This window comes from Salvia hispanica, chromosome 2, assembly GCF_029641045.1.
Source record: "Salvia hispanica isolate PSC_SH4W2 chromosome 2, Shi_PSC_v1, whole genome shotgun sequence".
NCBI classification, from domain to species: domain Eukaryota; kingdom Viridiplantae; phylum Streptophyta; class Magnoliopsida; order Lamiales; family Lamiaceae; genus Salvia; species Salvia hispanica.
Window position 1 is genome coordinate 35,590,169 of NC_142693.1, and position 24,822 is coordinate 35,614,990.

The following is a 24,822-nucleotide window of genomic DNA, read 5'->3' on the forward strand; positions in this document are numbered from 1 at the left end:
GGATAACAGAGTCATTTCAGAGCTCAGCTACCATGAACCAGCTTTGAAACTGTCCACAGCTCAACTAGATACTCTCAAAACTTCATTGTCCAAAACAAGTAAACAAAGCCACAAAATTCTTTCCAAACAAATCTCCAATGTTGCTACAAAGCAAACGCTCGTCTCCCATCGAAAACATATGAAAAATCGTTAGAATCGGCGTTTTCAAATCATTGATATGGCCACACACAGTCGGACAATAGTCGAGGTTGTGGCCATCACGGCCACGATCAGTCTGATTGTGGCTGGGATAGTGTTCTACCTCATCTACCGGCTGAGGCTGGCCCGAGGGGCAGATAGCGGGAAACTGGCGTCCAGTTTCCGCCGGGAGTTCCCACCACGTGTCGATTTGAGACAGCGCGGGGCGGCCCTCAAGGGAGTGATAGTCGATGAGGAAGGAAAGGACGTGTTGTATCTTAGGAAACTCGAAAGCGGATGCTTTTCTAAGGTTTGGTACAATCCTATGATGGAAGAGGAAGAGGTGAAGAGAATGAATAGCAGAGGAGAGAAGCCTGAGACGATACAACAACTTCCATTGCTTCAACACCCAAAAATTCAACCTCCATCACCACCACCTACGCCTCCTCGACCACCACCGCCACCTCCTCCTCCTCTACCTTCTAGGCCTGCACCACCGCCTCCACCTCGACCTCCACCAAAATCAAGGCCGGCACCACCACCACCACCACCACATCGACCTCCACCTCCACCAAAATCAAGGCCACCGCCACCACCCCAACCAGCAAAGAAACTAATCCCACCATCTCACAAACCACCCATTGCTCCAAGAATTCATGAAAACAGAGTTCACACAACCAAACTCAAGCCCTTGCATTGGGACAAAGTTACAGCAAACACAGATCATTCCATGGTGTGGAATGAGATCAATGATGGCTCATTTAGGTAATTAAATTCACAATCTCAATTTATGTCTCCGTTGCTGTTTCTATTAAGATTACTGAACAAACATCTTTTTTTTGACGATTAGGGTTGATGATGAACTGATGGAAGCCCTCTTCGGCTATACCGATCAGAAACCAAGTGAAAGAAACAAGAACTCAAGCTCAATTGCAGCTCCATCAACACAAACATTCATTCTCCATCCGAGAAAATCCCAAAACACCGCAATCGTCATCAAATCTCTGCAAATCTCACGCAGAGAAATCGTGGAAGCAGCCATGGAGGGAAGAGGCCTTAACGCCGAAACCCTAGAGAAACTGACCAAAATCTGCCCAACACAAGAGGAAACCACCAAAATCCTCCAATTCACCGGCGATCCAGCTAAACTCGCCGACGCGGAGGCCTTCCTCCACCACATTCTACAAGCAATCCCATCAGCGTTCGTCCGATTCAACGCCATGCTCTTCCGAGAAAGCTACGAGCCGGAGATTCTCCATCTCAAGGAGTCGCTGCAGACCTGCGAGCTAGGCTGCAACGAGCTCCGGAGCGGCGGCGTCTTCTTCAAATTCCTCGAAGCGATCCTCAAAGCCGGAAATCGATTGAACGCCGGCACGAATTGGGGAAACGCGCAGGGATTCAATCTCACATCGCTGCGGAGGCTCTCTGACGTGAAGAGCGCCGACGGCAAGACCACGCTGCTCCACTTCGTGGTAGAGCAGGTCGCGAAATCGGAGGGGAAGCGGAAGGGTGAAGAAACGGAGATGGAGGAGAGAGAGAGCCTAATGCTAGGGTTGCCGGCGGTGGAGGCTCTAAACGCGGAGTTTTGCAACGTGAAGAGAGCCGCGCGTGTGGATTACGAGGGTTTGACCGGCACGTGCGAGGCCCTTGCGGCTAGGGTTGATGAGATCAAGCGGCTGCTGAGGCGGGGCGAGGGCGGGGAGGTGGGGATATTTGCGGCGGAGATGAGGGGGTTCTTGGAGGGGTGCGAGGAGGAGCTGATTGTGGTGAGGGAGGAGGAGAGGAGGGTGGTTGAGCTGATGAGGAAGACGAACGTTTATTACCAGACGGGTGTGAAAGGGGGGAATCCGTTGCAGCTGTTTGTGATGGTCAAGGATTTTTTGGAGAGTGTGGATCGAGTCTGTGGCGAGATTAGGAAGAAGTTGGAGAAGAAGAGAGGTGGCGCGTCGCCGCCATTGTCGCCGACGCCGAGATCGCCTGTGAGGTTTCAGAATTTGCAGAATTATTTCGCGACGCAGAGGCTTGGGACGAACTCCAGTGAATCTGATGATGATTTTTGATAGATTTAAAATATTCTCTGAGTACTACATTTTCTTTTATTTTAATATATTTAATAACTTTATTAAAATTCCATGTTAGTATTTGATATAGTTACCCTAAGAGCATGAATAACCCTGGTCCGGATTTGGGCCGCAAGTCCCCTCCACATCATCATTCTCTCAAATTAGGGGTTCCAGGTCACAACTCATCTAACACCGCAGGCCACAACTCGGGCACAACTCAGGCCATAACTATTCATCTGCACTATTCACAACATATTTTAATCGTAAAATAGAATACGTTGAACAATTAAAACCGAGAAAATTCATTGTTCAGTCGGAAAATAGAAAATTACAACATTGAAATTTAAAAATTCGAAAAAAAAAAAATTTAAAACATAAGTCAATTGCGGTTCCAAATTTCTTCAATTAGATCCGCTTGGAGGCGTGTGTGTTGATCTTCTTGGCGCATCGCCGCTGAACGGGCCATGACATTGCGCACGTCGGGAGGAACACCTTGCACGGCCGGATCGGTGACAGTGTAGCTACTGCTGGCGCTGACGAGCGGATCGTCGCTCCAGTCAGTGGCGTTGTCTCCCTCGTCCTCAACGATCATGTTATGCATTATGATACATACATACATGATGTCGGCGATTAGCGGACGGTGCCAACCACGGGCCGGTCCCTTCACTATAGCCCAACGTGATTGGAGAACTCCAAATGCGCGCTCCACATCTTTCCGAGCCGCCTCTTGCTTTTTGGCAAGCAACTTCCTCCTATCCGTAGTCGGACATGTGATGGTCTTCACGAACACGGGCCATCTAGGGTAGATCCCGTCTGCCAGATAGTACCGCATAGTGTACCGACGGTGGTTGGCCGTGAACTCTACGGTAGGCGCTCGCCCGACACACAAGTCGTTGAACAATGGAGACCCGTTCAACACATTGAGGTCGTTGTTCGACCCAGCGACTCCAAAGTAGGCATGCCAGATCCACAACCGTTGGTCGGCAACGGCCTCCAACATAATCGTTGGATGCGAGCCCTTGTGCCCGCTAGTGAATGCTCCTCTCCAAGCCATTGGACAATTCTTCCACGGCCAGTGCATACAGTCGATGCTGCCCAGCATCCCCGGGAAGCCGTGCCTCTCCTCGTGCATTCGCACCAATCTGCGAACATCGTCGGACGTTGGCTTTCTCAAGTATGTGTCCTTGAATGCTTCGATCACTGCCCGACAGAATTTGGCTAGGCAAGCGCGCCCAGTATGCTCGCTCACATGGAGGTACTCATCAAACATATCTGCAGCTGTTCCGTAAGCGAGTTGGCGGAGGGCGGATGTGCATTTCTGTAAAGTCGATATACTTTGCCGCCCGACAGCATCGAAGGTTTGCATAAAGTACGCGTCACGAGCCACAACTGCGTTGACAATGCGCAAGAACACATTCCTCCCCATCCGGAACCGGCGACGGAACATCTGATCACTCCATCGAGGATCTACAGAGAAATAATCCATGAAAAGCCGCAAACCAGCTTGTTCACGGTCTCGGTGGATATACATCCGAATACGCGGTACCCGGTCGTGTTGCTCGTTCCACGCTTGGATAGCAGCTTGATAGCGTTCCACCTCGTTGTTGATTTCTTCTTTGATTGCGGGCATCGCCGTCTTTAACATTCGAGCCATTTGAGCTTCGATTGCTCGTTGGCCTTCACGCCGAGGATTCATTTTTCGAATTTTATGGTGAGTGAGAGGGAATGAAGTTGAAGTGATTTGAAAATGGATGGAAGAGTGATATTTATATATTAATTTTCGAATTAAAAAAAAAAAAAAAAAAAATCGGAGGGGACTTGCGGCCCGGCCCAAACGCAAATAACGCCGGGACGGGCCGCAACCGATGCGGCTCGGGCACGCATATCGCCGGCCTGGACGTGACGGAGGGAGAGGCCCCGGGACGCAACTGCGTCCTCGGGACCGGCCTGGGCCGGGCCGCATCGTCGTCCAACGCTAAACACGGGCCGGGACTTGCGAGTTGTGGCCCGGCCCAGTAGCGTTATTCATGCTCTAATGGAAATATGTTTCATTTAATAAAACATTCGATCAATAATATACCAATGGATCAAGTCATCTATATGATCTAAGTCATCTACTCCCTCCATCCCCGATTATTTGTCACTCTTTAACTGGACACGAATTTTAAGAAATGTAAAAAAAAGTTGGTTGAAAAAATTAGTGGAATGTGAGACTTATTTTTTATAGGGAAATTGGTCTCTAAAACCATGAACTTTGCCTAAAATTTGGTATTTCCCATGAACTTTGAAATTGGTATATAATATCACAAACTTTGCATTTTGTTTGGTATTTCCCACGGCATGTTTATTACTATATTTGACTAACTTACGAGTCTTTTATCATACTTGACACAATTAAATCAACGTGGTTTTCAACGTGACTTTTTATACTACATGTTATGAACTTAAAAAGTGGTTTCAAATATTATAAAACATATCACGGTTGCCTATGTTAAATAAGATTTTGATGAAAGTATCTTATTTGAGTGAGTTCAGGAAATACCAAACAAAATGCAAAGTTCGTGATATTATATACCAATTTCAAAGTTCATGGGAAATACCAAATTTTAGGCAAAGTTCATGGTTTTAGAGATCAATTTCTCTTTTTTATATTGATTTTATAATAAAATGTGAGTGAAGTGAGTTATTGGATTGTGGGACTTATTTACTCCCTCCGTCTCATAAAAGATGTCACACTTTTTTCCTTTTTAGTTTGTTACATAAAAGATGTCACATTTTCCTTTTTGGAAAAAGTTCTCTCTCACATGAATATAAAAATGTTATTCTCTCTCTTCATTTAACACACAAAACAAAACCTTCTAAAATTTCGTGTCATCCCACAAGTGTGACATCTTTTGTGGGACGAAGGGAGTACTATTTATATTAAAAATGAATTGTAACAATTATTTAGGGATTGACCAAAATAGAAAAGAATGACAATTAATCTGAAACGGGAAGTAATATGTAAGAGGTGGGTGTGAATTGAAATAGTTAGCATTGGACTTGTTCATCGTTAACAAATGATGAGGGGATTATCGGGAGAAAAAAATTCAATGATCCAAATATACCACACGGCATCTGATTTGGTATGTCATACCAATATAATTGAGATCCTCTGATGTGCTAAATAGCACAGCAGGAGCTGCTCTCTCTAACACAATATTATAATAATGTACAAATATTTAAGTTTTTTTTATTATTGAGGGAACATCTTTTTTTATCCACGAACTTTGACAAAGTATCATTTTAGGTCCGTGAACTTTGAAAATATCATTTGAGATCAATCAACTATGCATTAATATCATTTGAAGTACCTTACTTAAAGGGTACATATTTTTAATAAACTTATCATATACTCATATTTTTTATAAATATCTTTACAATATATTTTTGACGAATTTTCTAAATATAATTTAACCTTCAATATTAGTATCACTTAATTTTGTGACATGCAAATAAAATTGCTTCTTCAATTGGTATATTAAAGAATTTTAAAATTGAATAAATAATTTTTCTTCCAGATATTGAGGGTGTTTTTTTATAAATATCTTTACAATATATTTTTGATGAATTTTCTAAATATAATATGACCTTCAATATTAGTATCACTTAATTTTGTGACATGCAAGTAAAATTCTTTTTTCAATTTTTTATATTAAAGAATTTTAAAATTGAATAAAGAACTTTTCTTCCATCTTTTTATATATACCCTTAAAGATATTGAGGGTATTTTCGTTCAGAAAAACTTGGGAATAGTAAAAAAGTACTTTAATTGATATTAAACAATAGTTGCCAGACCTCAAATGATATTTTCAAAGTTCACGGACCTAAAATGATACATTGGCAAAGTTCGTGGACAAAAAAACATGTTCCCTCTATATTATTTACAGTACTTGATTATTTTATTATGTTGTACTCCCTCCGTTCCATAGTAATGGATGCATTTCTTTTCGGCACGGAGATTAAAAAAAAATTGTGTTAGGTGAGTTAACTAAAGAGAGAATAAAGTGGAAAATGAAAAAGGTAGAGAGATGAAGAGAGAAAAAAGTAAGAGAGAGTAGAGTAGGTGTGGAAAAATATGTTGACTTTTATTAAAAAGGGAAATGACTCTATTACTATGGAACGTACTAAAATGACAAAATAACTCTATTACTATGGAACGGAGGGAGTATCTGACAGCAGGGGCTGCTGTGCAAATAGCACAGCAGAGGATCCCCACCCGGGGATTATCTCGTCCTCTGGGCTTTGGATATGAAAACTTTTAATTCTTAGGTCAACTATCTCATCCTTTTAGGTACCTACAAATTAGCACAAGAAATAGTTACTGAATACGTGGATGAATACCCATTGTCTAATTAAAAAAAAAGGAAATAGTTAAACCAGAAGAATGGATGTGCACCATGCATGTCTCTATACCAAATTTTATTAGTCTATGGCAATACTAAAAAATTTATACTTCAACGCGTGAAAATATGAATATTGGGGATGATATAGAATTAATGTATAAATTGTAAAGTAGGAGAAGAAGAATAGTTAAATAGTGTAAACTGGATCATATTATTTTTAATTTTTAATAGTAAGCTACAATGGTATAAGTTGTAAATAAATTGATGTATATGGGTAATGAGTTGAAAATAATTTTTTATAAATAAAAATAGACTATTTTTATGGAACGAATAAAAAACGAAAAATGTCATTATTTTTATGAGAAGGAGGAAGTATAAGAGCATCCACAGCGCGGCGCGTGGATGGCTCTATCTCGTCTCGCACAGACGAGACCACGGCGAGACCGCGCCACGTGGCGCTAGGCGTGACGCCCACTCGCCGGCCCGCGAGTGAGCGTCGTAATTATGACGTCATTTTTATTTATTTTTTTTAAATTCGATTTTCAGGAAAAAAATTTTTAAAAATATTTTAAAAAAGAAACGGTAATATTACCCTTTTTTCCAACGGTAACCCTTTTTTTATATTTATATTTATTTTTTTATTTTTCTTATTCAATAAATACACCCTACTCTCTTTCATTCTCCATTCCACACACAAACACTACAAATACCACATCTATTCTTCTTTCAATTCACATCTCTTTCCCTCTCCAATTTCTGTAAAAATGTCTGGTGACGGAAACTCCAGCGGCTCCAGCGACTTCGATTTAAACGAGTTTGGCGATTGGGGGGAATGTTCAACTCTTTGGCTGGTTCGTCGACGCCGAGCACCCAACGCTCGGCGACGCCGGCGCCGTACCAAGCACCACATTTTGATCTGGATGCATACTATCGTCCTCCCCCCCCCCCCCCCCCCCCGAGGTCAACGCAGGGATTATCCCAAATTAGGGTGAATTTTCCGGAGGAACACGCTCCGGAATACTTTCCGATAGGAGGCTCCGCCAGTCGCGATGCCGAGGAGGAACAGGGCGAGGAGGAGGAGGAGGATGAGGATCTAGGCCGTCATCTATACATCGGCAAGGAGACGTTGGCTCTATACACAACATGGCTCACCGTCTCCTACGATCCCATCGTCGGAAATCAACAAAACCGCAAATGTTTTTGGGAGAAGGTCACCGAACTTTATGAAGAGTCAAAGCCGAAGGGGATTCCCCGTCGCAACGTGAAGATGCTCCGCAGTCATTGGGACCAGTGCAATAGAGATGTCAAAAATTTTTGCACGATCTACAGGGGTGAAGCGGAGCATTACCAAAGTGGAGCCAGTGGGGCCGACAATATGAGAGCGGCGATGCGAGTGTTTAAAGACGACGTCATAAAAGATTTCAAACATATCAATGTTTGGACATTGGTCAGAGACAAAGAAAGGTGAGCTGGCGGTGTCCGATCCTCGAGCTCGAAACGCACGAAGCACACGGAGGGTGGCTGCTCATCTAGTGAGGGCGGCGGGTCAGGCAACGCCTCACAAGAGTTTGACACGCCCACCAATGTAGGTGGCTCCTCCTCCGGTTCACGACGTCGACCGCAAGGGACCAAGACGGCGAACACGGCTAGAGGGAGATGGAGGGGGAGGGGGAGGGGGAAGGGGAAGGGCCGAGGTGAATCAAGCCAGAAGGGCTCGGGCTCAGGCTCGAGCACTTCCCTGTGGTCCATATACATGCTCGCCACGATGGCTGACACTTCCCGCATGACGCATCCCCAATGTGAACATCATATTGCCGGAATGCAGGAGATGGCAAGACAACTTGGTATTCGACCATCCACTAACCCGGGTGCACCGCCACCGACTTCAGGGGATAATTCGCCGGCGGAGTAGTTTTTAAAATTTAAGTTTTTGAATTTCTAGTATTTTAAATTGTCTTTTTTATATTTTTAGGATTTTAATTATGTATTTTTATTTTTTTAGGATTTTAATTATGTGTTTTTCATATTTTTAGGATTTTAACTTGTAATTTTATTTTATTTAATGAAGTGTGTTTTTTATTAATTGAATTTGTTGAAAATAAAAATAAAAAATGAAATTGAATAAATAGTTAAGAGATGAGATGGTTAAGAGATGGAGGGATGTATGTGTTGTCTCTTAGTTAAGAGATGGAGTGAAAAAGTACAGTGAGGCCTTTGAATAGTGAAGAGATGAGATGGATAAGAGACGGCGTAGTGGATGCCTAAGTATAGTAGTGTAATACCGAATTTAGATACTCTCTCTTCGTCCTACAAAAATATGGCCCCCTTTTCTTCTCCGTCCGCCAATAACAATAGCTCATTCCATTTATAGAAAATTCTCCCTGACCTATTACTTATGTAAACCAATTTATTTTTTATTTTAATACAACTATGATCCACTATTAAACATCAACATTAAATACTAATAATAATATAAATCACATTATCACATTATTCATTAACACTATTTTAACTAACTTTTTTCGTTCTTCTCTTTACCAATTATACATTAGTTTTCATGTCGTCCTAAATATTTAAATTTTTTCTTACATAAGTAGTAATATTGATAAGCGAGATAATTTTTTTGCGATAAAAATAGAATGTGAAACCAACCATTTTGCTTTGCCCTAACCCCTATTCATTAAAGACACTGGATTCCATTTACCTTAAGCTTTCCCATCTATTTTTGCAATCTCAAGTAAGCGAAGTCACTAAGCAATTGAGCATCATCATTCATCTATAACTTTTACAGCAACTCCCACACACCTTCATCCCACAATATCAAAGTCTCAGTTTCAAGAAAATCACCATAATTTGATTCTCAACTTGTTCACAAACTTGCAGAAAGATGATCGGAGGGAGGCTAGGAGAGAAGATAGGATTGAAAGAGGATGTGATTCAAAGGGCTTGCAGACTGTCCATGAAGGCTCATGAAAAGGCCCCTGGGAAGCCATACATCCATGAAAAAACCCGGGGCTCCAACGATGTTCTCTTCGCCTTCCCCGGTTCATGGTGCGTGGATGACTGGTTCACCAGGGATCCATTTGGGGAAGTTAAGGTTGATGTCTCCAAGTTTCCATGTATCAGGAGTGTTGGCAATGAAGAGATAGGATTAGTAAATGAAGCTTTTGCTACAAGGTTTGATGCCCTATTGAGCAGATCACCACTTGCAGCAGAGGTATGCAAATCTTGAATATAGACTGAATTTTTAGCTTATATTGAGATTTTAGCTTTTCTTGAATTTGTTGTGGCCTTAGTTTGGTTTGGATGATCTTGATTGCCTGAACTTTTCATGTGGAGAAAGGGAGATTTCCAAAGATAAAATGGGCCACAAGGTGTTGATAAGGTTTGGTACACACACACACATGTTGCTGTGTGTGAATATGTTTTGGATTGTTTATCAAGATGAGAGCTTCAATATAAACATAGTCTATTTAGTGATTGAACTGTCTTTGAACTCAAAAATGGATCTCAGGTGGAGAAAGCTATGTCTGAGAGGAAGCAGGTCGTCTTCGCGGGGCATTCCTCAGGGGGTGCAACGGCCATTCTCGCAGCCATTTGGTGCTTTGAGAAATACATAAGATCCAACCATTCTCAGACAATGCCTCTCTGTGTAACTTTTGGATCACCTCTACCCGGAAACCATGTCTTCTGTCATGCTCTGAAGCGCGAGAACTGGTCCCGTTGCTTCTTCCACTTCGTGATGAGGCATGATGTTGTGCCAAGGATAAACCTGGCTCCTCTCTCGAACATCCAGCCATGGCTGCACGCCGTTCTCGAGTCTCTCAACCCGAGATCACAGTTCCATCTGCAGGACTCGTCTGCAGCATCAGGTTTCCTGCTGTCAGTAATGAAAAACGTGCTGTCTGTGGCAAGCCATGCCGCATGCAACCTCAAGGGGTGCACCAGTTTGCTGCTGGAGACTGTTGCGAGCATAGTTGAGCTCAGCCCTTATCGGCCTTTCGGGACATTCGTCTTCTGTCCAGGGAACGGGAAGCTTGTTGTGGTTGACAACCCGGACGCGGTGTTGCAGATGCTCTTCTTCTGCCTTCAGTTCAGCCCTGAGGAAGAAAACACAGAGTTTCTGCATAAAATGATGAGAGACCATTTCTTATATGAAAGTGAATTGGAAGAAAGCCTAAATATGCAAGATGTGATCTACTTAGACAGTCTTGTAAATATCCCTTTAGATGCTCAAGCCACTACCTCTTATTCAGCTGCACTAAATGATCTTGGCCTTGTATGATACTACCACTCAATGCTTCAAACATTCACACACACATACACAGAATCATGACAGCAATTGATCTATCTTGATGCTTTTTAACTGATTTTCAGACAGCTCAAGCACGGCTGTGCCTTCGCGCTGCTGGTGAGATGGAGAGGCAGAAGACGGAGAATCAGAGGAGAATAGACTCCAACAAAGACATCATTAGAGAAGCACTAAAGAAGATACATGAATACAAGACTAGCTGTGAGATTAAGAAGATTGGCTACTATGACACCTTTAAAATCCAAAAAGATATAACTGATTTCAATGCCAATGTGAAGAGGCAGGAGCTCTCCGGGATATGGGACGAGATCGTCGAGATGATCAAGCGGTACGAGCTGCCCGACGGGTTCGAGGGCAGGAAGGAGTGGATAGAGCTAGGGACCTTGTTCAGGCGACTCATGGAGCCACTAGACATAGCGAACTACTACAGACACTTGCTGAACGAGGACACAGGGCCTTACATGGTGAAAGCAAGGCCAAAGAGGTACAAGTTCACGCAAAAGTGGCTGGAGCACGCAGAGAGGATGGTGGCCGGGGGGAGCTCTGAGACGACGTTTTGGGCAGAGGTAGAGGAGCTGAGGGCGAAGCCGTATGATCAGGTTAGGGGTGAGGTTCTGAGGTTGGAGCAAGATTTGTATGCATGGGTTAGTAATGGATGGATGGGGACAGATGTTTTCTTGGAGGGTTCTAGTTTCAGTAAGTGGTGGAAGACACTCCCTCTTGAGCATAGGTCTGGTTCTTGCATTGCAGCCTTTATAAAACACTGAAGTCTTGTTTTGAAAAGTATGGGTGGGGCTAAATGCACCCCCAAAATCCTCAATATCACCTCACTTGCTAAGAGATTTTTAGAAGCTCTCTCTAAATATCCGTGTACAAGAAGACAGCACAATACATATGCCATAAAAATAGTAGCAATAGTTAAAACCCAGCTCTATGAAATTGCAGAAAATACAAGCACAAAATTACCATCTCAACAAAAGTGTGATACAGAGATGATGAACCTCAAACAGCACAAGTTGAATGCTGTTTACCACATAATAGCAGATAAATCACAACATTAGTTCAGCTTTTGTGATCTGCATTTCGATCTATACAAAACCAAACATACTCTGCTCCTCTCTTTGTTTCCATCCCACATATCCATACACTTTAAGAGAGAGAGGGAGAGAGAGATGGATGGCACAAGCTAAAGATAATTTATTCAAGTTGAATTGTAACCGGTCAAAAACCATTTGAAATAATTCAGTTATGAACACTTGCTTTACACTGAATGACTGAATTCATATAAAGAAATCTGACCTACACTGTTACTCAAAACATATACACTTGAAACTAATGTACTGTAAGATAATCTTCTGATCCCAAAATAGGTGAAATCCAGCCAAGTCACCGGCTACCATTGAAAATGGATTATGGATGGTTCCAAATAATTAAAAGGTACCACCATGACACCATCACTTTTGAAAGAATGCCATACATCACCGCTGGTTCCTTTAGTAGGAAATGGAATACCTTCAAAAAATGAAAAAGAAGGGAGATTTTTCTGTTCAAGAATGAGCTAACACATGAAATATAAGGTAAAAAAGAGTCTCAACGTTAGGGATGTTAGTTTGCATCATCTCTAAGCCCAACAAAACGCTGCCAAAATCAGAATAATAGTAGCATTAGTTTGCACCACAATGTATAATAGATTACTGTAAACTTCAAGACCTTCCCTGACTCTCCTCACTGATTCAGACTCAGGTTTATTCTTTGTATCACAAGGAGAAGGAGAAGCCAGCATGCCTACTTTCTCCTCCCCACAACAATAAAACAAGAAAAGAGTCTGCACGTGTAAGAGAAAAATATCTAAAAGACTAATAGTTCATTAAATGAGATCTTCTTACAAAGCAAATTCGACTGTTTGAGTCATCACTTATTGTAATTACTGGGACTTTCACTGCTGTCATTTCACTACATCAAGAGCCAAATCCACCAACTCAATGGTTGCATGCTAGCCTGTGTAGCATTATAACAGTAACATTTCAGCACACTAATCTCTTGGTTTCACCGATCCCATTTCAGCCAGCATACGTATGCACAAGCTAATAGAGATCAGTAATTAGTACTAATATTTATCTATTATCTCAACTTCTTTAGTTAATAACAAGCTCCCATACACATAGTTGATAGTACAAACAAAACATTGTTGGTTGTACAAAGTTTTCATAACTAGAGTGACTCTCAGTCCTCATACATTGAATTCTTCTTGTGCATACCAATTCAAATATTGAGATCCATAGCATTTTCAGAATCTCTGTAAAATAAGAAACCATTTTTTCTCAAATGAAATGACCACTGGGAACAAAATCAACTATTAGAATACATTGAAACAAGTTTTCTCAATTTAATCTAAATCAGCTAAAAAGAAGATTCACAGAATTGATAAATAATAGAAAACAAAGCATTTATTCAAAATGTTTATGCACCTCATTACTATATAAGTGCAGCTATTCAATGATAACACATAATATATATACATACATAATTATATATATAAAAGCAACTGAAATCATAAGGGTGCTAGATTGATTTCTCTGTGCTCCAAAATCAAATTTCTATACCAATATCTAGGACTGCGAAAAACAGTTTTAAAGCGACAACAAACGCAATGCACACCGAGAAAAAAGAGAGACCTAACATACAGATCAAGGAACGGAGACTCTTTCTAGGATCTTGTTGTCATGCTACAGGTACGATTAAGTCGAAAAGTCAAGCTCCCACCATCCAATGTGGCCTCTCCTTCAACAGGGCTGCACTCATACTGCTTCCTGCAGCCAGGACAACGCCCATCTTCCTCAAGAATTCTCTTGTGACAGAAAAGGCAGAGCCTGAATCCACAGAGACAGGGGACAAAGCTTGAATCTGTGAAATCAAAATCCTCATAGCATATCGGACATGATGTAGGGACTGGCCCGACATTCTTACAGCCCCAAACGGAACCTCCTAGACCAAAATGCCGATCTGAATTTAACCCACTACAATATTGCTTTGACAGATTGGGTAAACTCTGAGGCCTAAATGTATCATCAGGCCTCCAAGCCTGGCATTTTGCTTGAGATATCCGCACAGATGTCCTGTCACTCTCTTGCTTCTCTCTTGGATTATCATTCTCACAAAAAGGCTGCTTTGCCAAATTCACCCCAGAACCACATACCGCAGTATTTCCATGCTTCTCCACAGGTAATCCATATCCCGAGCTGGGATTATGACCCAAATGCTTGTCTTCCATAGCAGCCAAAGCATCAGCCATAGCCTCCCAATCATCCAAGCAGCCATCATCACCACCATTCCCTTCATCTTCCTCACTCATGATACCCGAAAAGCAACCATTAGTGCTACAGCTGCTGCTGCGACCACTGCTGCTGCTGCTTCGGCTACTGGAAGTAAAATTGACGCCAGAATCATTTCCGCCTAATGCACTACTGGTGGGGCTGTTGGCAGGCGAGGATTCGAAATCACTAAAATGATGAACGGATAATGCATCTATATATATTCCATCCTCTCGCCTTGGACTTTTCTCCAGCTTCTCAATAGGCATGTTCTTGTTTTCCAACTTCATCAGACCCCCTTCACCATTCACCTCCTCCTTACACCCACCCTTACCCTTCACTTTAAAGATTAAAAATAAATAAATAAAACCGTTTGGTAATCAAATACTAGTAAGTAATCAAAGTGAAAATAACTTTCAAGTAATCATATCCAAGAAAGCAAAAAAACAAAAACACTTTACGGAAAGGAGAATAGTGCTTCCAAATGGTGGGAAAAGGGCTGTTTCCAATACCTTGAGAAAGCCACTGTTCCCGACGAGCATCAAGCTTGCACTGCTTCAACTTCGCCGACCGATTGGCCTGAATTTCGAAAAATATTGTTTAACAAAAATCTTGTAAAATTGCAATTTTAAACCACATAAATTTCATTGAATGAGGAAAAGTTATCTCCTTTCCATTCACAAGAAAGAAATCAACATGCAGCTCACAATGCATGCATAAACTCATAAAGGGAAAATCGAGAGCAGAAAACGAACCTTTTTCTTCTTGGGCAAATCCTTGGGGTTGGATGAGGCGAGGGCGACAGACGCGTTGGGGATCGAATCGGAAATCATGGCTGAGTCGACTAGGTGACGAATCGGAAAAACCCTAAATTGATCGATTGATTAAACGGGCGCGGAGAGAGAAAATTAAAGCTACAGTGAAATTGAAAAAAAAATGGATAAACAGAATTCAATTTGCACTTCTCCTTTTTTCGACTGTACGAACAACACTGGCCGTCTATATATAGCCCTCGCAATTACTTTTCTACCCTTACGTGTCGCGCGTCGCACGCAAAGATCACGAGAAAGGGCAGTCATGCGAGATGACATTGGGGGCACAATGGTAAATTCAAGGGCTGTCGTTATGTAACATTCTAGAACAATTACATTTAGTAATTTAGCCACAGATGTAGGGCAGAATTGGTAATGACCTCCAAATTTATGTTACTACAATGTGTTTTGGGGAAATTGGAAGGTCAATTACACATAATAAATGTGATATTCACTAATCAGATACTCCTAAAGTAAGATGATACGTTTGTAGATTTTCTATTGAAGAGTGCAAAATGCTTTTTTTCCATTTATTGCATAGGTGTCGTAAGAGTGTTGGTCATCTATTGCTATTATCAACATGGTTTCTTTAAAAAAATAAAAATTAATTTCCATGATCGAAGATGAGGAATTGAGGATCACATCATAACCTCTTTTGGCAAAAGAAATTGCCTCAAAATCTCGAAATTTTCATCTTTTGTGGTGTTTTAAATTCCCACATTAACTCCCATAATAATAAAGTAAACATCATTTCCTTTCCTTGGCGAAAATGTTTTATTACAACATAGTCCATATATGAAATTCTTTTAAGTAGATTGTTTTGTTTTTGTTAATTATTGATTTTTTTGTTAATTATTATTAATGATGACATGGATGAAGTATTGACGAAATTATTGGAAGCGATTCTGTTTTCGTATATAGATAGATAGTGTGTCAAGAAATGCAACATTTTGTCAGATATATTTTGATAGTTAGTGTTGACTAAATATTTGATAATTTATTAACATTATTGATATGCATAATTTTTTCCAATATTGAAAGAGATTAAATCAGCACTTAATAATTAGCCCATGTTTAGTGCGCGTATTGAATTATGTGCCTGTATCTCTCAGAAGTCGAACAAGCCCAGAATGTATGGAGCCCAAACATATTCAATGTGCAAAGCCCAAATTTGGCCTATTAATTTATCATCATTTAGTATAGTGTATTGATCTGGTTTGCATAAGAGTCTTTATATATTCAACATGCAATTTAGAAAAACAATTCAAAATTTGTAACTTTTTTACAATTGTTTCCGACTAGACATCATCATAAATTAATACTAATATCACGATTTGTAAATAATTCAACACAGAAAAAATCAACTTCTTTTATTTGGGTGCTAGTCCTTTAACATATTAGAGGATTGTATACACATAGTATGGTGAGTTTCATTGATTGATGAAATGGCGTTGAATAAATCTAGAGAGGATGGCTACTAATAAATGTGGACAGATTTTTTTCATCCATAAAATAAATTTTGGTAACTTATTTGAGTTGGTGTGTGTACAAATTCTTGAACTAGGCAACAAGACTCAGAACAAGAAAGGTCGTCCGGTTGGCATGAATATTGGCATCGAGCTGTTCGATGCCGAGAAATATGGGATGTCTGGCTGGCTTTGGACCGTTGGTGGAGGCGCCATCGATCGGTTTTTTTGTTACCAATGTCTCTTGGAATACATGAAGGGAGTGTTCGGTTTGCAAGATTGTATCCGAGATTAAATTTATAGTGTGCTTGGTTCATAAGATTCAACCCTACAACTCAATCTTAGATGGATAATTATGGGTTAATTAGTCATAACTAATCCCCTATGACTAAAATAATTTCACAACTCAATCCTAGATTGTATCTTGGTATTATTTTATCTTAAAATCGACACCGAAGAGTTTCAACTAATTAATGCTGCATGAGAGCAAGAACGAAGTTATAATCTTGCTTGTTTCAACACAAATCAATGTTGATCCTAGCTATGATCATGAGTTACTTGCTTCACTTTTTTGTGATAAAATCAAATTAACTAGCTAGCGATTTTGTCATGTACTATTAAACTCATCTTCTTAAATTGGTTCTTTTCATATTGTAATAGTGGATATTCCAAAATGATGTTTGATGAAGGACGGAAGAAGTATATAATTAAAATATCATTATTTAACATCTAAAATAATTTGAAAATAATACAGAAATGATAAGCTAGCTTACTTAACTATTTTGAGGGAACATCTTTTTTGGTCCATGAATTTTGCCAAAATATCATTTTAAGTTCGTGAACTTTGAAAATATCATTTGAGGTCCATCAACTATGGATTAATATCATTTGAAGTACTTTTTTTATTATTTCCAAGTTTTTCTAGACAAAATACGCTCAATACCTTAAAGGGTATATATTTTTAATAAACTTATCATATACTCATATTTTTTATAAATATCTTTACAATATATTTTTGACGAATTTTCTAAATATAATTTGACCTTCAATATTATACTGTATTACTTAATTTTGTGACATGCAAATCAAATTGCTTCTTCAATTTTTTATATTATAGAATTTTAAATTGAATAAAGAACTTTTCTTTAATAATAAAAAATTGAATAAGGATCTTTTCTTGCATATCATAAAATTAAGCGATAATATTGAAGGTCGAATTATATTTAGAAAATTCATAAAAAATCTATAGTTATAAAAAAATATGAGTATGTGATAAGTTTATTAAAAGTATACACCCTTAAAAATATTGACGGTATTTTTGTCTAGAAAAACTTGGAAATAGTAAAAAAGTACTTCAATTGATATTAACTCATAATTGACAGACTTCCAAATGATATTTTTAAAGTTCACGGATCTAAAATGATACTTTGTTAAAATTCATGGAAAAAAAAGATGTTCCTCAACTATTTTTACAATTCATAAAGCCAGGATTTTTTATTTCCATATTTCAACTGGGAAACGGGCTCTATTCATATTGTGAGTCGATACTATCCAATAATCAATACTGTACAACTTTAAAATCGATGAGTCAAAGATATATAGAGACTGAATTAAATCAGGTAGGCGAATCCATGTGTGATGTCTGCTGCCTGCTTATGATTGAAACTTGAAACAAATTCGAAGAGTATTATTAACTTCAAACCAAGATACATAGTAATACATTTTCTGTGGTTTCAGGATCCCGGCATCTAACACTAATGTTATTGTCGGAATTTTGACTAAAAAATATTACTACTACTACTTTGAATAATTTATAATTCAACACTGCCAAATTTTATATATATAGTCCAAAGACAAAAACATGATTGTGCACTTGCTTGCATGTGAAATTATGAGAGTTTGCATGATCATTCAAGACTTTTAAAACCTTCTAATTAGTAGGTCCTCTATTATTTGCAACTAATTAATTTAGGATTTCCATTCTTTCTTTCTTTTTTTGTAACTTTTCACTGTTTCACATTCTCACGCATAGCATATTTATGAACTGTATTTAATTTTAATAAATTTTCATAATGACGCTTTGAAGAATTATTCATGAGTTGAAATTGACCCCCCTTCTTCTTAACCCCAATACAAATTTATGAGTACATATATTTAGGACCACATGCATGCATGCATGCTGAAATCTGAATATCTGTATCACTGTATGCATGTATATGTGTAAGGATTAGAATCCCAACCCCCAAAAAAACCCTAATTACTAGAGTTTTGTCCTTTCAAATTGGGTCATTTGTTTGGATCAAGACTTTCCATGTTATGTGGCTGCTTTGCATGCAACGACACTTCACATGCCCATTCTTGGACTCGTGTCCACATACACATGTGTCTTCTAATCATATTGCCTCCCATTATAAAGATAATTAGGTAAGGTTTATTTTTGTTCAATTTTGTATTAATATGCAAAATCATAATTTTTGCATTAATTGTATATTTTGTGAAACACTAACATATATTAATATAAAAAATAGGATAAATTCATGATACTAGCCTTAAATTGTGAAGTCATTATCAAGAAACTCAGAATCTCACGAGATACATTTGTCAGAAACTATTACTGTCATATGCATTAGTATATTACAAGGTTTGCAACTGAACTGGAGATAACAAACACATGAGTATATAAGTTAAAATTTAGAAATATTTTATCATTCATATTGATTTTAACAAAGTTATATGCATGCTTTGTCCAATTAAAGTCTATCAATTAAGACCAATAGATCAAGTCAATGAATATATGCCATATCAAAATCCCCTAAAAAATGAAATTTCAAAAAATCAAAAATAATAATGAAGTGAAAGTTTCTCACACTCAAGTATACAAAACATACCAATCATGTCATGTATCTTCTGAATTGTTCGCACAAACATCCCACATACTCCATATATTATTCATTCTCCTTTACAAAACGAAAATGATTAATTGTTGTGTGTGAATGATCAGTGTATGTGTCGTGTGTGTGTATAGTGTGTGTGTATAGTGTGTGTATGAGAGAGAGAGAGAGAGAGAGAGAGAGAGAGAGAGAGAGAGAGAGAGAGAGAGAGAGAGAGAGAGAGAGAGAGAGAGAGAGAGAGAGAGAGAGAGAGAGAGAGAGAGTATCTTCACATGTGGTTGGATATAAATTTTGTAAATAATTACTCAGCTTGTAATAATAGGATTCGTAACTTATTGAAATATAGATATCACATTAAATTGAAGATTTGCACATTAAGTATCTTTATTCTTTAAGCATGAAGAAAAGAAAACTTTATCCTCCAACCACCCCACATGTTATGCTTCAATTTTTGTACTATTATATATTACTACTCTTATTTTCTTCTCTTGTTGACTTGGTAATTCTGAAGTATGTGTAATATAAATTCTCAATACTAATATTTACTCATATATATATATGTTGACACACTATTGTACGTATATATATATAGAATTAGTATAAGCACATCCTAATTCCTATTCCTATAAACACCTAATATAATATATCCATTCCTAAAATTACGTAATACTCGTATATATATACCCGGCCATGTGCTATATATATGGTATTCCTGGTTTTTGACACTACCTAGGCATGTCCAATTTTCTTAATCTCGCACGAATTAAATGATTTATTCATTGCATAGTTATGAGTCATGACATACCTTTTGTTACACTTCATTGTCTTAATTATTTCTAACAAATTTGATCGTACTGATATTTTTGGGCATACAAATTAACATACATAAGAGTTGAAGGCACCCCAGCAAAAAATATTACAGTTGATATTGGAAAAAAAAAAACGGAATGTATTATTAACCAGTGTACGCATATTTGTGTGTGTTCGTGTGTGTCTGAGGTCTCAAATCTGACAAAGAGATTAATCAAATTAATCTATATATATATATATAAATAAGTCCTATTTCATGATTTACAGCATCTTTCATTTTATTAGTACTACTATATATATTTTACTTTTTTTTTTCTCAATTCCTTATTTCTCTGCTTGAACGCATGTTAGAGATGAGCTAAGTAAATTCAAATAATTAATTATAGATTTGAAGAACAGTACATATATAATTCAATATCTTATTTAAGTTTCAACCACATCTAATCAATTAGGTCGTATTGGAGCTTATGTATTGCAGCTAGCATAATTGGTATTCATTCTCCATCAACCTCTTTTAAAGCAGACGTAATATCTATTCCAAAACTGCATTCTATATAGTATTTCAAATTTTCATTTAATTCATTTTTTTATTATAAGTAAGAGTTAATATTACCATTATTTAAGTTCAATATTTAAATTTTAATTTTTGATAATTTGCTATAACATCTTCACTCAAGTAGTCAAGTTTTAGTTTTTTAAATAAAAATAGGGTTCGCGGGGGTTGAACCACATGACTGTGATTAATACTATACCATATAGCCTATGAAAATAATTTGATCGATCATGATTGCTATTAAACTGTTAGTTAATGCCCATACCGTCCTACTTTATAGGAAATTATTATGCTCAATTAACTGCTTTTAAATGCCCTACTACTACTACTACTTGATTCAGTTTGCCAGATAAAATAATACCAAAATACAATCTAGAATTGAATTATGAGATTATTTTAGTCGGATTAACTATGACTAATTATCCCATGATTACCCATCCAGGATTGAGTTGTGGGGTTGAATATCATGAACCAAACACACTAAAAATTTAATCTCGGATACAATCTTGCAAACCGAACACCTCATTTCCACAATTAATTCCTAAAATTAGGACCACGTTATATATCTTGTTACCATCTCAATTTAATATTTCCATCCTCTAATAGGCTATATAGCCTATGGTGGCGTTTGGTTGCCATAACTAATAATAATGAGACTATCCATCTAGGATTAAGTTGTGGAATTATTTTAGTTGGAGGGGAGACTATGACTAATTACCATGAGACTCCATTTAGGATTAAGTTGTAGGGTTCATTGTTATGAACCAAACATGATACATATTTAATCACGAGATTTAATCTTGGCAACCGAATTTCAAATAGAATAGTTTATTGCGGAAGTGAACTTTAATCATGAGATTGAAAAGAAAAAAATTATTACTCCTACTACTGTTACACAGTACATGATAAAACACGATCAACATTAACTACCTTGTGCATCTACTCGTTTGATAAAAAAGATGGAATATGAGAAAATATGTAAAATAAGATAATACAGGATTCATGTCAAGATATAGAAAGATATGATTGTTTTTTTAATTATTGTTTGATAGAATAGAAATTATCTAAATTTATATATAATATAATATATTAAATAACATGGCTTAACTTGACAAATTGGTGGATTACATAATATGGTTAAAGTTATAATTTTGGTAAGATTTTTTGGGAGGGCTTTTTTGTCTTATATTGGATTTTGTGTTAAGCTAAACTATAATATCAAATAATTAGAAATGTCTATATATAATTATCTATTTTGGCATTACTAACTTATCAAACGGGCCCTTAATATATACCTAAATAAAGTCCAATGAGAGTGTGGTATGGCAGTATTAGTACTCCCTCGTACTCGATATTTAGTGAAGTTTCGATTTGAAGTAGATTTTAAGAAATACTCCATGAACTTAAATTGTGGAAGCCGAGATTATGAGAGGAGTGACAGTTTGTGTAAATAACATTACTAACAGTTTATTAAACAAGAAAACATCCCCACACAAGAATGTCCACCTCATTTTCCATTTCTTAATCCCCCAACACCTTAAACTAATCCCCTTCATAATTAATCATTAATTAAAGTTATTTAACTAACTTGAGAAAGCGAGCGAAAAGCACATGGCAATGGCGGGGAGAGCAACCGAATACGACAACGTACCATCACTTTATCCAACCCCACGACGTCGTTTTACCTCTCTTTCCTCCTAATCCTATCCCCACTACATATATAAACACACTACCACAAACCAGAAAAACGAACTCCCCTCCAAATCCAACCACCGCGATGCTACCGGCGCCACCGCATTAACTACAATGTCGGCCTCCAGCAAGCAGGCTCGCGACCTGAAGCACCGCGTGCTCACGTGCCTCCACAAGCTCTCCGACCGAGACACCCACGCCGCCGCCGCCGCGGAGCTCGAGTCCATCGCCCGGAGCCTCCCCGCCGAATCCCTCCCCTCCTTCATCTCCTCCATCTCCGCCACCGACTCCTCCGACAAGTCCCCCGTCCGCCGCCACTGCCTCCGCCTGTTTTCCGTCCTCGCCGCCCACCACGGCGCCGCCCTCTCCCCCCACCTCTCCAAAATCCTCTCCGCCGTCGCCCGCCGCCTCCGCGACCCGGACTCCTCCGTCCGCGCCGCCTGCGTCGCCGCCTCCCTCTCCCTAGCTTCTCACCTCGCATTCAGCTCCGTCGCGAAGCCATTCGTCGAGGCCCTCTTCGCGGAGCAGGAGGGAAACGCCCAAAACGGCGCCGCATTGTGCCTCGCCGCGGTGGTTGAGGGCTCCGGCAGCCCCGACGTGGGGAGCCTCCGCAAGCTGCTGCCGCGGCTTGAGAAGCTCGCGAAATGCGAGAGCTTCAAGGCGAAAGGCGCTATCTTGGCGTTGTTGGGGAGCCTTGTGGAGGTTGAGGGAGTGCTCGGAGGGAGGAATGCGATGAGGAATCTCATCGGAAGTTTGGTGGAGTTCTTGAGCAGCGAGGATTGGGCGGCAAGGAAGGCTGCCGCGGAGGCGCTGACGAAAATGGCGGCGGTGGAGAGAGATGCGCTCTCCGAATATAAAGCTTCTTGCTTGAAGACTTTTGAAGCTAAGCGATTCGACAAGGTTTGGGTTTTGTCCGATTTAGATATAAGAATTTGAAAATTTTGAGATTAATGTGTGTGTGGATTTGATCAGGTGAAGGCTGCGAGGGAGACGATGAACCAAATGATGGAAGCTTGGAAGGAGATTCCTGATCTAACAGATGAGGTTTCACCTAAAGGTATGATTTTGATTTCTTGGATGTTGATATTTTCTGCTAGTTTGTACCAATTTTTGATAGAAACGATATTTCGCCTAAAGGTATGATTTTGAACGTTGCAGAAACTGCTCCTGGCTCAAAAACTGGCATTAGCCAACCATCTTCACAAGTGAAGAAAATTAGCCCGCATGGCTCTCCTGCTTCTGCAGCAAGGAGAAGGAGTTCTGTTGGAAGCAATGGGAACAGAACTAGTCCTCCAATGTTCCGAAAATTGGATAGCAAGAAGCCCTCCAACACAAAAGTAGACGCTGCGGCTGCTCCTACTAGCTCTTCTGCCACGTCGGTTTCTGGAGGTAAGCAGGGTGGAGAGGAGGGGGGACGGTTTGAGAACCAGGAAATCAGACGGGCTCTGTTCGAAGAGAGCTACGAGAAGCAGAATCATAGGGTTGTAGTTAGTAATGAAACTGAAGATGTGTGTAGGATTCAGAGAGACTGTGAAGGCCTGTCTCTGATCAGGAAGCAGCTTGTTCAGATTGAAATTCAGCAGTCAAATTTGTTGGAAATTCTTCAGGTGCAATATTTCTCTTGCTGAATGTACAACGTTATCTATAGCTAGTGATGTACTGATGTTTGATTTTTCTTTTGTAATACAGAGATTTACTGAGAGCTCACAGAGAGGTATTCATTCACTGGAGGCGCGTGTGCACGGTATAGAGCTCGCACTGGATGAGATCTCGTTTGATCTAGCCGTCTCCACTGGAAAGATGTCGACAACTGGAGCTTCTTGCTGTTCGTTGCCCGGTGCAGATTTCCTCAACCTGAAGATGCGGAAAAAGACACAAGCTGGGCCTCAAGCTTCTTCCCAGTTGCGTGGAACCCAACCATCGGTTGGGGCAGCTGGCAGCGTTCCTGGCAAGAACGAAGATGGTTGCGGAGGGTTTCTGTTGCAGAACCGGAGGCGTCCCCTCCGTGGGGGCGGTGGGGTTATAGTGATGAACCCACTGGCTGAAATCCCTCTTCAACAAGTTTCGGTGAAGGGTCATGCTTGATTGAGGAGGATCTTCAGACATCATTCTTTGTTACCAACTATACATGTCTGAAAAGTTGACAACCTTAATATAGTGGTGGCTGAGAGTTCTGATCTCTGTTTGTCTCCTTATCATCAATTTGTTGAGAGAAGGGATTAGGGTTAGACTGACGACGATTGCTCCAGCAGCAGATGGCTGGAAAAGTTGTAGAGTGGATGCAAAATGTAATTCGTTTTCATATGTAGTGATAATAACTGTCTTGATTTAGGATGATGACTAACATATC

General features: G+C 39.5%; 5 protein-coding genes across 13 annotated transcripts; 4 read left to right on the plus strand and 1 right to left on the minus strand.

Moving 5' to 3' along the window:
• LOC125211047 (formin-like protein 8) lies at positions 1-2,282 on the plus strand. Its single transcript, XM_048110729.2, has 2 exons — positions 1-942; positions 1,028-2,282. The coding sequence occupies exons 1-2, from the start codon at positions 218-220 to the stop codon at positions 2,235-2,237; spliced, it is 1,935 nt and encodes a 644-aa protein (XP_047966686.1). The 5' UTR covers positions 1-217; the 3' UTR covers positions 2,238-2,282.
• Positions 2,283-7,457: 5,175 nt separating this feature from the next.
• On the plus strand, positions 7,458-8,093 carry LOC125193900 (glutathione S-transferase T3-like). Its single transcript, XM_048091837.2, has one exon. The coding sequence runs from the start codon at positions 7,458-7,460 to the stop codon at positions 8,091-8,093; it is 636 nt and encodes a 211-aa protein (XP_047947794.2).
• A 1,142-nt stretch (positions 8,094-9,235) lies between these two features.
• LOC125219971 (protein EDS1B-like) lies at positions 9,236-11,800 on the plus strand. Its single transcript, XM_048122073.2, has 4 exons — positions 9,236-9,362; positions 9,509-9,842; positions 10,140-10,904; positions 11,003-11,800. Exons 2-4 carry the CDS (start codon positions 9,513-9,515, stop codon positions 11,702-11,704), a joined length of 1,797 nt encoding a protein of 598 aa, XP_047978030.1. The 5' UTR covers positions 9,236-9,362; positions 9,509-9,512; the 3' UTR covers positions 11,705-11,800.
• LOC125219982 (uncharacterized) lies at positions 10,078-15,207 on the minus strand. 8 transcript variants are annotated; one of them, XR_007176277.2, is made up of 5 exons: positions 15,004-15,207; positions 14,761-14,827; positions 13,622-14,588; positions 12,824-12,935; positions 10,078-10,725 (listed from the first exon to the last, which is right to left on the minus strand). XR_007176277.2 is itself a non-coding variant. In XM_048122120.2 (4 exons), the coding sequence occupies exons 1-3, from the start codon at positions 15,079-15,081 to the stop codon at positions 13,645-13,647; spliced, it is 1,089 nt and encodes a 362-aa protein (XP_047978077.1). In that variant the 5' UTR covers positions 15,082-15,207; the 3' UTR covers positions 10,078-10,725; positions 13,622-13,644. The 8 variants fall into 8 exon arrangements, 6 of the variants coding, with proteins under 6 accessions (XP_047978077.1, XP_047978061.1, XP_047978047.1 ...); XR_007176276.2 differs by lacking the exon at positions 10,078-10,725 and adding an exon at positions 12,115-12,449; XM_048122120.2 differs by lacking the exon at positions 12,824-12,935.
• A 7,312-nt stretch (positions 15,208-22,519) lies between these two features.
• On the plus strand, positions 22,520-24,803 carry LOC125201491 (TORTIFOLIA1-like protein 5). 2 transcript variants are annotated; one of them, XM_048099632.2, is made up of 4 exons: positions 22,520-23,372; positions 23,445-23,529; positions 23,610-24,079; positions 24,162-24,803. In XM_048099632.2, the coding sequence occupies exons 1-4, from the start codon at positions 22,587-22,589 to the stop codon at positions 24,555-24,557; spliced, it is 1,737 nt and encodes a 578-aa protein (XP_047955589.1). In that variant the 5' UTR covers positions 22,520-22,586; the 3' UTR covers positions 24,558-24,803. The 2 variants fall into 2 exon arrangements, with proteins under 2 accessions (XP_047955589.1, XP_047955590.1); XM_048099633.2 differs by having other exon boundaries at positions 22,521-23,372; positions 23,631-24,079.
• Positions 24,804-24,822: the final 19 nt, after the last annotated feature.